Source organism: Tachyglossus aculeatus, chromosome 20 (genome assembly GCF_015852505.1).
Source record: "Tachyglossus aculeatus isolate mTacAcu1 chromosome 20, mTacAcu1.pri, whole genome shotgun sequence".
Taxonomy (NCBI): Eukaryota; Metazoa; Chordata; class Mammalia; order Monotremata; family Tachyglossidae; genus Tachyglossus; species Tachyglossus aculeatus.
The window spans coordinates 23,346,641-23,362,826 of NC_052085.1; the positions used below are offsets into that span (position 1 = coordinate 23,346,641).

The window sequence follows — 16,186 nt, forward strand, 5'->3', positions numbered from 1 at the left end:
AAGGTAAAGCTATTGAAAAAGTTAAATGTGTTTCTCTCACTTATTGCCTTTTGACTCTGGGTGTAATTCATGTTTTGGTTACCCAGCTTTTCAGATTTGGACAAAGAGATCCATTCTGAAGCAGTGCAGTTCTTGGTTTTTGTTTTTTGCTGTTTTGCTTCTCCAAGGGAGCCAAAGAATCTAAGCAGCATGCACCTATATGGCATCTGCTCAATGAGTACGAATTAATGAATGAATCAGTATTTCCCAGCCTTTTTTTTCCAGAGTTGGGGCAGCCCGGAACAAGGACTGAAATGCAAAAATCTCAGGAAAAGATTTCTGTTTCTGCAGCAAAAGTGTTTTTTGTTGTTTGTTTTTTACTTTCCTTCCCTACCCTTTGGTCATAAAATGCCCTATAGGGGATTTCCTGGGGGATTTCATATTTTGGGAGGCTTCCAACAGGGCTCTCTGTGTCAGAGATGCTGACTCTGGTTAACTGAAGACTTCCAGACTTCCACCATAGCCTTTTCCATTTCCATTTTGATTCAGCAATATAGCCAACTGCTACATCGTTTTTCTTTTTTATAGTGCAGGTGAGGGAGAATGGAGTGGATGTGAGTGTAAGTGTGTATTCTGGGGGAAGATGGGAAGAGAGAGGTATCTGGGGTGAGTAGTCTTTATTCCCAAAGATACGTGTATGTACGTATGGGTATGTGCACATTAGGAAGACAACCTCACTGGATTTTAATTTTTTTTATGGTATTTGTTAAGCACTCACTATGTGCCAGGCACTGTTTAAGAGGCGAAGTAGATCCAAGCTAATCAGGGTGGATACAGTCTCCATCCCTCATGGGGCTCAGTCTTAATACACATTTGACAGATGAGGTAACTGAGCCCCCAAGACGTGAAGTGATTTGCCCAAGGTCACTCAGCAGATAAGTGATGGAGTCGGAATTAGAACTCAGATCCTCAAATTCCCAGCCCAGTGCTTTATCCACTAGGCCACTCTGTGATGCCTGAAAGTTTTACTCATTTCTTAAATGATTAATTTCTTAAATCTTTCAATTGGTCCTTGCTTAATAAAGGAGAAGTTCTGCCGGCACTTATTTGTTAATGGATTTCGTTTTCTTTTGTAATAGAATTAGTCTCCAGATAATAGGGCAGCTGCCTGAGATGCCGAAGAGTTTTCCACTGACAACACGCTAAAATGCCGGTTCTATTTGCTAACAACCTCTCCGTTTCCATGCAGACGAGGAACAGAGAGCAGATTAGCACATCGGCGGCAGACCATCCTCCGCGAGAAGGGGAGAAGGTTGGCAAACCGAGGTCCAGCGTACATGTTCAGTGACCGGTCAACCAGTCTCTCCATTGAGGAGGAACGCTTTTTAGATGCGGCAGAATATGGTAACATTCCAGTTGTGCGCAAAATGTTGGAAGAATGCCTCTCCCTCAATGTGAATTGCGTCGACTACATGGGACAGAATGCTCTGCAGCTTGCAGTCGCCAACGAGCACCTGGAGATCACCGAACTTTTGCTGAAGAAAGAAAACCTGTCTCGGGTGGGAGACGCGTTGCTGTTGGCAATCAGTAAGGGGTACGTTCGGATAGTGGAAGCCATCCTAAACCACCCTGCGTTCGCCGAGGGCAAGAGGCTGGCGACCAGCCCCAGCCAATCTGAAATACAGCTGGATGATTTTTACGCCTACGATGAAGACGGCACACGGTTCTCCCACGACGTCACTCCCATCATTCTGGCTGCCCACTGCCAGGAGTATGAGATCGTCCACACCCTCCTGAGGAAAGGAGCCCGGATCGAGAGACCCCATGACTATTTCTGCAAGTGCGGCGAGTGCAACCAGAAACAAAAAAACGACTCATTCAGCCATTCTAGATCCAGAATTAATGCCTACAGAGGCCTGGCAAGTCCTGCTTACCTGTCCCTGTCTAGCGAAGACCCCGTCATGACGGCCTTAGAACTTAGCAATGAACTGGCCGTGCTAGCGAACATTGAGAAAGAATTCAAGGTATGTGAACTCCCCCAGAGCTCTTTCGTTTTGAAGCAACAGGTGGTTCTGTCACATGATGGAAAACCGGGCGTCCTGAAATTGGTGTAATGAAGAATGTTTTAATAGCATGTTTTCCGAAGTGGATGAGATTGTTGCTTATTGTTGATGCTGGGTTATTAAGAGGTGGGTTAGATCCAAACTAATCAGGTTGGATGCAGTCCCTGTCCCATATGGGGCTCAGTCTTAATTCAGTCTCGAGTCATTTTTTAAATGGCAAGAGGGTGTTCTTGCGGATTCTAAATCATTTTTCGAAACGTAAGAAAAATCAGACTGACCAGTCGACTAGAAAGCATAGGTTCTCTTTAGAAAGTTGCAAGATGCGGAACATGCCTTACTTGAAACCAAAACCGAAGTAGGAAGTTCTGTGTGTATGTCACAAGTTCCCTGACTGCCTAGGGGCTATGGAGAAAGTTGGTTTCAGTAGGCTGGGGAGAAGGCCAGTGTGGTGATGAATGTCGGAGCGGCGGTGGGATAACTGGGAAGAGAGCTGACCCTCAAGGGTCTTGTCTCCCTCTGGCTTCCAGAGCTAGAGTGTCTTGCCTGGCTGCCTCTGGCCTGATATCTACTCAGCCCCCCTTGATATTTTTCCTCCTCAAGCTCTCCCGGACCAGCTGTCTCTGTGCCAGCCACCTCCGCCTCCACCATCACTGTCACAACCCCTGTGGAAGTTCTGTCCCAGGCCTCCATCATCATTTGACTGGGCCTTTCAGGTAGCAGTGTGGCCTGCTGGATAGAGCGCAGTCCCAGGAGGCAGAAGGACCTGGGTTCTAATCCTGCCTCCATCACTTGTCTGCTGCGTGACCTTGGGCAAATCACTTCACTTATCTGGGCCTCAGTTCCCTCATCTATAAAATGAGGTTAAGATGGTGAGCCCTATGTGGAGAATGGACCGTGTCCAACCTGATTAGCTTGTATCTTCCCCAGCACTTAGAACAGTGCTTGACACACAGTGCTTAACAAATACTATTGTTATTATTATTATTTTCAGTAGGCCATTAGATACTTGCATTTTCAAGATGTTCCTGTCATCTTTCATTTGCTTTCACTGCTAATCGTTCTTCATCTTCTAGGGAGAAATAAAAGCACCTAATACTAACCAAGAATATTCTTCTGAGAAGGTGCTTCAATTTAAAATACTTCAGTAAATGATCAGGCATTCTGAAGATCAGTCCCTGCACAAAGAAAGTAGCCCAGCATATTAATCAATCAATCAGTGGTATTTATTGAGTGCTTACCATGTGCAGAGCACTGTACTAAATGCTTAAGAAAGTAGAATACAACAGAATTAGCAGACACGTTCTGTGACTATAACAAGCCAATCTGACATTAAACCATTTTTGTCTTAAATCTTCCAACAATCAAGTTCATCAGGATCTGAGAGAGGTAGAGGGATTCTGAAACTTGGAACTCGACCCGAAGAAACTCGTCCTCAATCAAACATTATTTCTGCTTCTAGCCATCTTGTTGGCTACAAACTTTCCTGCTATAGTTTATCACTTTTCCCTGTGCCCTGTTCTTTTCTTTCTCAACCCTGACCTCTTGTTTACCCCCCTTCTCTTGAGTGGAATTCATTCCCCCCACTTCTCATCCAGCAGGTCACTGCTCTCCCCATTTTCAAATCCCTTCTAAAATCACGTCACCTCCAGGAGGCGTACCCTGATTAAATCTCTCAACCACCCAATTTATATCCCCTCCAAAGGACTCTTCAGTGCTACACTCTCATCTATGTACTTGGGTACCTTAGGGCCTGCCTGCTAGGTGACCTTGGGCAAGTCATTTAACTTCTCTGTTACTCAGTTTCCTCACCTGTAAAATGGGGATTCAGTACCTGTTCTCCTTTCTTCTTAGACTGTGAACTCTTTGTTAGACAGATGCTACATTCAAACTGATTGTGCTGTATTGATATAGTGCTTGGCACCTAGCAAGCACTTAACAAATAACACCATCATTATTAGTCTTGTTTCCACCATTATTATTATTATTACTAGAATAAAATGACTACTACTAATAACGGTGGTAATTTGTTAAACGCTTACTAGGTGCCAAACACTTTACTGACAGATGGGGTAGATACAAGTCAATCAGGTTGGATGGAGTCCATGTCACATGGGGCCCACTAAGTATGAGGGAATAGGATTTAATCTCCATTTTACAGATGAGGAAACTGAGGCAAAGATCAGTTAAGTGACTTGCCCAAGGTCACACAGCCCACAAGTGGTGGAGCCGGGATTAGAACACCAGGCCCATGCTCTTTCCAGTAGATCATGCTGCTTCTCGATCATTACCACATATTATGGATTGCCCTTATTCTTCCCTGAATATCCTTATGTGAACTGACATGAAATGTCATTATCTTAATTAGATGGATGTGCTGAGAGTGTATCTCATTGGAATATATGTTAGAAGGACGACATGCATAATATTAAGAGAATAGTAAAGATTCAGGGGGAAATAGTTCTGATTTGAAGACTTTAGGATAATTCAGTGATTCATGGCAGCCAAGAGAAGTGGGATGGCCTAGTGGATACAGCAGGGGACTGGGACTCAGAGAGACCTGGGTTCTAATCCTGGCTCTTCCACTTGTCTGTAGTGTCAACTCGGGAAAGTAACAACTTCTCTGTGCCTCGGTTACCTCATCTGTAAAATAGGAATTCAGATTGTGAGCCCCATATGGGACATCTACCCCAGCGCTTAGAACAGTGGCTGGCACATAGTAAGTACTTAACAAATACCGTTAAAAAAAAAAAGAGAATGGACATGGGTTTCTGGGGGCTATTTTGGTCCCTTCAGATCCAAGATCCAAAATCACTCAGGATCTGTATTTGGAACCGGATCTGGATTTTTTCACTCAAATCTTTTGTAAACCCTTAACTTTATCTTCTGGAAAATATTTGAAAGTAGAAAATTCTCCTTCATCTGGACCAAGATGCGTCTGCTATGAAGGAAGAAGATCCTTTTCCTTCCCTTCCTGAATTATCAACCTCTAATATGTAGGGTTCAGAAAGCTAATAGGGGATTAAATTTCCACCACACTGAGATACCAGGGTTTCCCCCAGTTTAATGGACTTTTTAAAGGATTATTTAAATGTAAAGACTTTGCACTGAGTTCCGGCTGTCTGCCCGAAGAACCATTTTGCTTCTCCAAATTGTAATTTGCTATTGGAACACTGAAACAGAGGTTTCAGCTGTGATCACTGCACAGCACCCTCCCTCCACCCTCCCCTAGTGCATGATCCCGACCAGACTTCATTTTTTAAGCTGTAGATTATTGTCATGTGGTAGCATACCCTCTGGATGCTGTGTTCTTCATTTTTTAACTGAAACATGTGCCCTTCAAATTCAAATAGTAGAAAATGAACATTCAAATTAGAATCAGTGAGAAGTCATGGGTCTGGAGAGATCTGCTACTAAATTAAATCAATCAGTCATTTTCGTTTAGCCACTCCCAAGACCCAAGAGGCAGTAGGCGGCACTCCAGGCTACTTAACTGTGCAAATTGAATTTTTAACATACTTGTCATAAGTGTATCTTCTTGTCGTCTAAACTATGCAAAGATGTTTATTTGTAACTCTAAAGGAAAAAGGTATATTTAGCATAAAACCCCCTTAAAAATAACATATCTGCTTGAAAATTTGGGTGGCAAAATTGCTCCAGGAGAGGGACCTTGTATGTCAACTTTCAGATTGAAACAGTTATTAAAAACCATAGAACCACAACCTGTACTATAAACAATACAAGGCTCTTTGAAGTGTTTGACGGTGGCGGGACTATAAAGTTTAATAGTTTTATCTATCATTCTTTCACATGGAAAAGAGGAAGCAAAATTCATTTGGGTAAGACTACAGAAACTAGAGGTTTAATTGGTAGCTTTATTTTTCCTTAACAGAGTAACCGCACAGTCTGACAGTCTTGTGGTATCTTGTAACTTGTCAAGAAGTTGCTAATTTTGGCTCCTTCTTTTGGCATTTCCTTTACTCTAACTTCATTAATATCGCAGGCATCTCTAGGAAGCAACAGGTTGGAGACAGAGCTGACCTGGCTGCTTGGGCATGGCATATCAGAATCAGTTGTGATGCTGAGCCAGACCATTATTCTGTTTACTGATTTGCATCTGAAGATCGGGCTTTGGGCCAAGAATTGACCAAGTGGAAGCTGTTTGGAGTAGTCATGCTGGAAGAGAAATAGCATTTTGGAGCACCTCTTTACCCTCAGGGAAAATCCTGCTACTTTATTTTCAGTCCAAGCCTACAGGCTTTTGGGCCTGAATTATTTGGCCTGTCTTGGCTGCCTGAGCTAAATTCACTGTATAAATGCACCATCTATGACTGAGTAAACCTAGTCTGGAGGTCAGGTAGCCAATCGAATCCTGTTTTTTAATCTGTTGTTTTCTAAAGAAGGGCCTGAGCCTTCTGCCTTTACTCCAATAATACTAACAGTGATGACTACTCACTATACCTCAATCTTGTCTACCTCGCCACTGACCTCTCACCCACATCCTTCTGGAATCAATCAATGAATCAATCGTATTTATTGAGCGCTTACTGTGTGCAGAGCACTGTACTAAGCACTTGGGAAGTACAAGTTGGCAACATATAGAGACGGTCCCTATCCAACAGTGGGCTCACAGTCTAGAAAGTGGGCTCACTGCCCTCCTTCTTCATATCCAACAGACAATTGCTCTCCCCACGCTTCGAAGCCTTATTGAAGGCACATATCCTCCAAGAGGTTTTCCCTGACTAAACCCTCTTTTCCCTTTCTTCCACTCCTTTCTGTGTTGCCCCGACTTGCTGTTCTTATTCATCCCCTCTCCTAGCCCCACAGCACTTTTGTACATATCTGTAATATATTTGTATTAATGTCTGTCTCCCCCTCTAGACTACAAACTCACTGTGGGCAGGGAATGTGCCCATTATATTGTTATATTGTACTCTCTTAAGCTTAGTACAGTGCTTAGTACAGTGCACTGCACACAGTAAGCACTCAACAAATATTACTGACTGATAACCTTTATTATTATTATTATCATTATTATTATTATTATTGAGAAGCAGCATGGACTAATGGATAGAGCATGGGATTGGAAGTCAGAAGGACCTGGGTTCTAATACCAACGCTGCCAAGTAGCTGCTCCGTAACTTTGGGCAAGTTACTTAAATTCTCTGTGTCTGTTACCTCATCAGGAAAATGGAGATTAAGGTTGTGAGCACCATGTGGGACATGGACTATGTCCAACCTGATTAGCTTGTATTTATTCATTCAATCATATTTATTGAGTGCTTATCTGCCTCAGAGCTTAGAACAGTATCTGACACATAGTAAACACTTAAAAAGTTCCATAAAAATACTAAGAACAATAATAATAATAATAATAATTGTGGTATTTATTAAGTACTTGCTCTATACCAGACACTGTATTAAGTACTTGATCAGCTACAATATAGTACAATACAATAGGGGCTCACCGATCTTTCCCCTCCCTAAACCAAATTAATAATAATGGTAATAGTAATTGTAGTATTTGTTAAGCACTACTATGTGCCAGGCACTGTACTGGTGTAGACAGTCAGTGTCCCACATAGGGCTTACAGTTTTAATCCCCATTTTCCAGATTTGGTAACCGAGGCACAGAGAAGTGAAGTGATTTACCCAACATCACACACAGAAGACAAGTGGCAGAGTCAGGATTAGAACCCAGATCTGTGTTTGGGGCTTTTGGTGCCTTGTACATTCAAACTCTCAGGAGCTGGACTGGTAAGACTTTCATATTATGCACTAGAAGCATTAGAAAACCTTCCCACTTTACACGCCTATTGATACAATACGATCCAGTAGATTCAGTAAAGAAAGAAATGATTGTGTGCCTCTATCGGCATCAGTCAAAACAAATTGCTTCTTGCTCCAAAACTTGTCTCGACCTCACTCTTACTGTATTGGACCATGCAACACTTTGCATTTCACAGTGTTATTACAATATAGAAAGAAATACAGTAAAATAATCCTAAATGGGCCAGGGTACTTAACACTCTGCCAGCAGTATACACATAACAAGAATATAGGAACTTGTGAATATGTCCTTGCTTATGGTTATTCTAACATAACCTTCCTTCCAAAACACAAGTATCCCATTCCAGCAGTAATAACTAATGTGCTGCCACCAGCAGTTTTCTCTTATTAGAAGCCATCCTTTCCTCTTCTCCCACTCCCTTCTGCGTCGCCCCAACTTGCTCCCTTTATTCTTCCCCTCTCATAGCCCCACTGCACTTATGTACATATCTGTAATTTATTTACTCATATAAACACCTGTCTCCCCCTCTAGACTGTAAGCTCGTTGTGGACAGGGAATGTGTCTCTTATATTGTACTCTTCCATGCACGCAGAACAGTGTTCTGTACACTGTAAGCGTTCAATAAATACAATTGAATGGCTGATTGACTAAGATGAGGGAATCTCTCTGATGACAAATTTGAAGCTAATCAAGATGTTTTTCCAGATCACTATGAAACAGCCAGAGCAGTCCTTTTAGTCCTGTATTTGAAGCCAGCTCATAGTACTCTAGGAAATTCTTTCCAAGGAGATTGACATAACCCAGAGATTAAATTAAAGATGGCTTAGGGATCCCTGGTTTCTTACCACTTCTCTGTTTCAATTTCCTGATCTTCCTCCCTTCTCCCCACCTTTCCCCCTTCCCCAGTCAACCCACTTTGTCCCTGGCTCACATCTTGGATGTCATACTTATCATATTCTCATGACCAGATTTGGAGGGGTGTTGGAAAGAGGAATTTTGATTGAAATTTGTTAGAAGGAAGTGAAAAAACAGGGCAGAGAATGAGGAGAAAAAAGAACTCAGAAAAAATGTGTGTTTCTAATCTCCAACTCCACACACTCCCTGAAAGAACTCGTTTGCTTCCATAGCTTCAACTACCATGTCTGTAAGCCCCAGGCACTGTATCTGACCTGATAAACCTGGATCCACCCCAGATCTTAGTGCTTGACACATTCATTCATTCAATTGTATTAATCGTATTGTTAAGGAAGTGCTCAAAAAATACCATTAAAAACTGTACATAAATGCTGTGGGGTTGAGGGTGGGGTTGTTATTAAATGCTTGAAGGGTATAGATGCAAGTGTTAGGAATACACAGAAGGGAGCATCTCCATTCTCATGCTTAGAGAAAAGAAAACTCTATCCTTGTCCCTTCTGATTCACTTATGTATTTAGGCATCTCTTTTCATCTTTTACAACAGCACACTCTTTCTTCCATAGCAGGGAAGAAAACTCGAGACTGATAAATGTGAAGTTGTTGAAATAGTAAGGAAAAAAGGTCACATTATCTATCCGGGTTCTAATTTTTTTTCACCTCACTGACTCATCATGCAATCATGGGAAAATTATTTAATAACCTAGAACACCCTTTAGGTAACTACGGACAGCATTTCCTTTCTCATCAAGATATTGTAGGGATGAATTACCTTGAAGGTCACTCACCAGAAGAGGAAATGCAAAGCATTAGACTCGCGTGTGAAGTAGTAGAAAATATCCTTGAGGCGGTTGACAGGATCGACAAACTGCTAGTAACAAGGCACTCTCTGTGCTTACAGTTGCAAAGATTGTGTCTTTCGACTGTCAAGAACTAACTGTTCCTGCAATTTGTTTTCTCAGAACGACTACAAAAAATTGTCTGTGCAGTGCAAGGACTTTGTGGTTGGGCTTCTTGATCTGTGCAGAAATACAGAAGAAGTGGAAGCCATTCTGAACGGGGATGTTAAAATGAATCTCAGCGGTGGGAAGCAGGGTCGTCCAAGTCTGAGCCGCTTAAAACTGGCTATTAAATATGAAGTCAAAAAAGTAAGCAGCTTCTCGTATCAATTGTGTCTTTATTGATGCTAAATTAGTGCAGTGCAATTGATGTTACCCTCCTGAGCATTTCCTAATGTATCTTAAAATACTGGTCAGATTGTATTTAGACTTCTCAGAAAGCCAGCATTTATTTTTTTTTTTACCATCTGTGGATGTCATATGGTTCTAAACACTTTTATTCCATATTTCACTGATTTATATTTTCCTTGCCCTATGTGATGATATAATAATGATAAAACCACTTTGTTGCTCATTCCTTCCTTGGTTACAGAATTGTGTCTGAAGACACAAGACACGCAGGCATTCCAGTTTGGATGCGAGTCAACATTTTTGCTTATGAATGGTGTCCCTATTAACTGCCCCCAGCTCTCCCTCCTTAGATCCCTTGAATTCCTCTAGAGGTTCTGTGTTTGTAGAATTCCCTGTCTTCTCTAGTTTGGCATAACTCCAAACAACAACAGGCACGGAGTCCTGGAAAACATCTTTGAGATTTGATATTGTCTAGTTGATATCTATTTGATATTGTCTAGTTGATATTTTAATACTCACTGGAAGCTCCCATTGCTCTCCTTTCTGCAATCTTATTAATGTTTTCTACTTGATTCCTGAAGCGATTTTTATCAGAAAAGGTGCACTGGTATTAATCAAATGAATAAACTGGACACACTGTGGACATTCTACTAATGCTATCTCTTCATTCCATTGAACTTTGTTTTAGTTTGTAGCCCATCCAAATTGCCAACAGCAGCTCCTCTCAATCTGGTATGAGAATCTTTCTGGTTTAAGGCAGCAGACAATGGCAGTGAAGTTCTTGGTGGTACTTGCGGTTGCAGTAGGGCTGCCATTTCTGGCTATGGTTTACTGGATTGCTCCATGCAGCAAGGTATGTGTGTAAAACTTTGGTTAACGTTTGGGAAAATACATTCCCAACTGCAATTTTATCCCTCCCTTGCCTGTTTTACAGTGGGTTTTAGCTGGTAGGATTATTTCAGCGAAAAGAGGTCTTCGGTTCACACAGACAAGTCATCCACACGTTCAGTGTGAATGCTTTTTCATTTTTCTTTAGGAAAAGAAGAGCCAAGTGGAGAGAATACAGCATTTAAAGGATCAGACAATTGTTGCTGAAAAGCAAATTTCCTTCAGAACGCTTTTAGTCAGTTAATGCTGTATGTCAGTACAACACTCCTTTGAATTTAGATTTCCACACCTATTACACCTCACCCTTAGGTCCATGGCACTTATGTAAGCATCTGTAATTTATTTATATTAATATCTGTCTTCCCAACTAGACTGTAAGCTCCTTTTGGGCAGGGAACATGTCTACTGACTAGTGAATACAGCATGAGCTTGAGAGTCAGAAGGACCTGGGTTCCAATCCCAACTCCACCATTTGTCTGCTGTGTGACCTTGAGCAAGTCACTTAACTTTTCTGTGTATTACCACCTCTGTAAAATGGGGATTAAGACAATTCCATTGTATTTATTGAGTATTTACTGTGCACAGAGCACAATACTAAGCACTAGGAAAGTACAATTCAGTAACAGATAGAGACAATCCCTACCCAACAATGGGCTCACAGTCTAGATGGGGGAGACAGATAACAAAACAAAACAAGTAGACAGGCAACAGTAGCATCAAAATAGATAAATAGAATTATAGATGTATACACATCATTAATAAAATGAATAGAATAACAAATATGTGCAAATATACACAAGTCCTGTGGGGCAGTGAAGAGGGTAGAGCAGAGGGAGGGAGTAAGGGCAATGGGAAGGGGAGGAGGAGCAGAGGATTGCTCAGAAATCTCATATATGTTGCCAACTTGTACTTCCCAAGCGCTTAGTACAGTGCTCTGCACACAGTAAGTGCTCAATAAATATGATTGAATGAATTGAATGAATGAATGAATCCAAGAAACAGAATTTGAGTTTTGCTTGTTTAGTGCGATCTCTGTAATGTTCCTAGTTGCAGTGCGTTTAAATATTTTGGCCACTCAAATAAATGGAAAAGCTGTGTGGCCTAATAGCTAAAGCATGGGCCTGAGAGTCAGAGAACTTGGGTTCGAATTCCACCTCAGCCACGTGTCTGCTGTGTGACCCTGGGCAAATCACTTCACTTTTCTGTTCCTCAGTTACCTTATCTGTAAAATGGGAGTTAACATTGTGAGCCCTGTATAGGACATGAACTGTATCCCACATGGCTTATTACCTTGCATCTACCCCAGAGCTTAGTACAATGCCTGGCGCCTAGTAAGCTTTTAACAAATACCATAAAAAAAAGTATCAATGAGGAAGAGGAGGAGGATGAGAGAAAATGATTCCAGCAGGACAGTTTAATATCATTTGGTAGCTGAGACAGGACTACTTGGAATCTCCCTATAGTGAAGATCAGGCCCAATTTTAACATTTTATTAATACTAGATGAGATTTTCCTTTTAGGGAACACCACAGTAAATATGGATTTTTCCTGTATGACCAAGTAAGAGGAAAATCCAGGCCATGACAACTGCACAATAAAAATGAAGTTGATGGAGAAAATAGTTTCCTAGTATCTAAGTCTTAAAAAATCAGAGTAGCAATTTACATCTTCTTTTTCCCATTAAAGCTTATTCTTTTTTCATTTACATGACAGGTCCTCCTTTTCCTCCATACAAGTCTATACATATTCTTGATTAGATTTTAATACTGTTCATTCTCCATGTCATGTCCTAAATGATTTTTCCTTCCCATTCCTCATTTCCAAATTACAGGTCTATTGTTGCTGTATTATCCCTGTATCATTCCATAATCAATCCTAATTCTGGAATGAATTCTTTTGCACCTGTAAGTGACTGTTCCTTTTGCCAACAAGCTTCAACTGTATCTCCATCAGGGGTCTATTTCTTTGGCCAAACCTATCTGATAGTCATTAGACTTGCAAATTTATTTGCTGGTGTTACTTAACCTGACTCCCTTTAATATTTCTTCTTCTTCCCTGGGTGTATTTCTTTCTGACATCTGTCTCCCATCTTCATGTGTGAACACTGAGGCAGATAATGAATTTAAAATGACAGTCAAGGTAGTTTTTCCCCCACTTTTAAAAATCTCTTTTTCTTGCTATTGTTACTCCTTCGGAAGCTTGAAATTGAAATCTGTTTCCTTAATACATTGTTTTCCCTTAGTAGTGCACTCTAATTTTTACATTGGAGGGTTCCTCTTGAGGTTACAAGAATTAATTAAGTAATTAATTACAAAAAAACCTTAAAGGAAGTTTTTGATTATATTTTTCTTCTAATTAACTTAAAGTGCAAATAAAAAATGGAAAAAGGAATTAGGATTCCTCACCTTGACAGTGTCCCTTTTCTTCCTTCCTTTTTGAAAAGTTTTTGATCTTTGCTTTTGCAAAATTGTTTTTTCTCCTTTACTGATCTCTTTTGTTTTCTGTTCACTAAACAAAATTTAATTTGTTGTTCCAAATTTCGTGAGTCAGAGGGAACCATTTCTATCCGTATGGGAAGGTTCACAGTTAGAATTTGGGGTGAGATTGTGCTTGATATTTGCATTGCTTAAAGAGATGTATTTCTTATCTGCTCTGATTTTCAACAGTTGCCAACTTGTTCAGATGATAACCCCCCTCCATTACAGCAGCTTAGTCTTGAGAAACAGTTATATTTCAAAGTCTCTTCCTCCCAAAAAAGACCCCTTCCCCAAATCTCCCTTGCCTCCACTCCTGAGATGTCAGCAGAACTGAAAGTAAACTGAAATCATCTGACCAACATACTACTAAAATAAGAAGGGGTGGGGTAGCTTTCTGGTATGAATTCATAGTAGTAAGTATTCATTCATTCAATCGTATTTATTGAGCACTTACTGTGTGCAGAGCACTGTACTAAGTGCTTGAAAAGTACAATTCAGCAATAGAGACAATCCCTATTAATAATATTTACTGTAAGCTTCCTGAGGGCAGGGATCTTGTCTACCAACTCTGTTATATTGTACTTTCCCAATTGTACTTTAGTACAGTCCTCTAAACTGTAAGCTTTTTGTGGGCAGGGAATGTGTCTGTTATATTGTACTCTCCCAAGCACTTAGTACAGTGCTCTGCCCACAGTAAGAATTCAATAACTGCCATTGATTATTAAGTACCTATTGTGGACAAAGCACTGTACTAAGCACTTTGAAAAATACCCACATGTGAATTAGGCATAGTCCTTGGCCCCCAAGGAGATCACAATCTAAGGAATTATTTCAAAGCAGGTACTTTTTTTCTTTTCCTTCAATACCCTTCCACCATGTCTCAAAATGGAGTTTGGTGGGTCTAATGGGGAGCTTTGATCTGGGGAACTCCCCCCCAGCAACACAGGGACTGTCCCATATGGGACAGGAACTATGTGAAACCTAATTATCTTGCACCTAACGTAGTGCTTAGAACACTGTTTGGCACATAGCACTTATATATCATTATTGCATGAATTGGACAGTACCTGATTGAAGGAGATAGTTCTGATTGACCACTGATCCATTTGTCAGTCTGGATAAGATAGAGCCTTAGTGTCTTGTATCTTTGTTACCACATACTTAAGCCTTCAAGATATCCAGTAACTTTATTTTATTCTCATGGTCTCCATTAAACGATTCCCCTTGAAATCAGGTATTTAAAAAGGCTCTTATGAGAGAATGGCCACATGATTAAATACAGGACATCAATGAGGGTAGATTTATGGTTTAGAATTTATATAAAAAATTTATAAATTTTTCTATAAATTTAGAATTTATAGAAAAAAAGTTCTAACATTAATCTGAAAAAGTCTTGTAAATTTTGTCAGAATACCACAGTGCAATTGTGCCTTTTGTCTTCAAGTATTGTCATGAATGTATAACTCTATTTTACTATTTTCTTTTTTGTGATTTACAACATGTTGCAGTTGGGGAAGATAATGCGTGGCCCATTCATGAAGTTTGTAGCACACGCTGCTTCGTTCACCATTTTTCTTGGTCTGCTAGTCATGAACGCAGCTGACAGATTTGAAGGCACCAATCTCCGCCCTAATGAAACTAAGACAGATCATTCAAGACAGCTGTTCAGGATGAAAACATCCTGCTTCTCATGGATGGAGATGCTCATTATATCCTGGGTAATAGGTAAAGATTTATTTTTAGTTATCCATAATTTTTTTTCTCAGCCCTAGCAATTGGACAGATTTTCACTGATTCCTACAGGCAATATGGACAAGGGGGAAAATAGTCCAGATCCTCAGATTTGATTCATCTTTAAGACTCTCTTGTCTTGGAGATATTGTCATCTACAGAGTCTGCTCACGTGGAATATGCTTTTTATAGAGAAAGATGTTAGGAGGGAAGCAACAGAAAACTGAGTCGAATGCTGCCAAAGACCATTGCTTAAAACTGCCGTTTATGTTGGCAGAGTTCTGACTTCAGATTAAAGATAGCTTAGGGCTTCCTACAGAAAAAAAATCCTGAAAATTATGGGTTTTTTTTTTTTATCAGAGAATTTGTGTGATGTATTGTGGTTATTTATACCACTTGAAAATGCTTCGACTCAATCATAGTTATTTATGGCTTGAAAAATATTGTACTTTATTCAAGGTCTTTGAAAGATCCACAGCCTTGTTTGTTTTCCAGTTTCTAGGCACAGTTAGGGCCAAATTAGTATTATCTACTCATTTTTACACAGTACTTCTTGAATATTATTTGATGTTTCAGTATTCTTGATCTCTCCAGTTTATCCCCACAGAACAAGTGTATTTTTGAGAACTGTTTTTTGACTACTTGAATTATCCGGTTTCATTATCAAGTCTGCATGAGGCAACACTCAGTGCCAGAAAATCATGAATCCTTCCCCAGGCAGAGTGGGCTGTAGACACGGAAATTGTTTACAGCTTACAATCTAGAGGGATGTGTGATTCAAAATGAATTACTGGAGATAAGGCGTTGGTTGGAAAGGGAGAAGTTAGAGGTGCAGACTGGAATTCATTCAATCGTATTTATTGAGCGCTTACTGTCTGCAGAGTACTGCATTAAGCACTTGGGAAGTATGAATTGGCAACATATAGAGGCGGTCCCTACCCAACAACGGGCTCACAGTCTAGAAGGGGGAGACAGACAACAAAACAAAAACTACCTGGGATCCAGGTAGTCGCTAGATGATGGGCAGTCATCACGTATTTTCTCTAAGCATCCCATTGCTACTGGTGCAGGTGGAAGTCCTGATCCAGCATTCAATCTGCTATAATGACAGCAAGGTGCTTAGTGGTGCTATGTGATGAGATGGGAGGAGAGGACCAT

The 16,186-nt window shown here is 40.6% G+C and overlaps 1 protein-coding gene across 2 annotated transcripts in view; it reads left to right on the forward strand.

Annotated features, from left to right (window-relative positions):
* The window catches only part of TRPC6 (transient receptor potential cation channel subfamily C member 6), a 65,013-nt gene that overhangs the window by 33,446 nt on the left and 15,381 nt on the right, over positions 1-16,186 (forward strand). For both annotated transcript variants that reach the window (XM_038761884.1, XM_038761885.1), the window contains exons 2-5: positions 1,229-2,003; positions 9,705-9,890; positions 10,621-10,785; positions 14,806-15,022. In XM_038761884.1, coding sequence (XP_038617812.1) covers positions 1,229-2,003; positions 9,705-9,890; positions 10,621-10,785; positions 14,806-15,022 — 1,343 coding nt within the window. The remainder of the gene's footprint in view (positions 1-1,228; positions 2,004-9,704; positions 9,891-10,620; positions 10,786-14,805; positions 15,023-16,186) is intronic.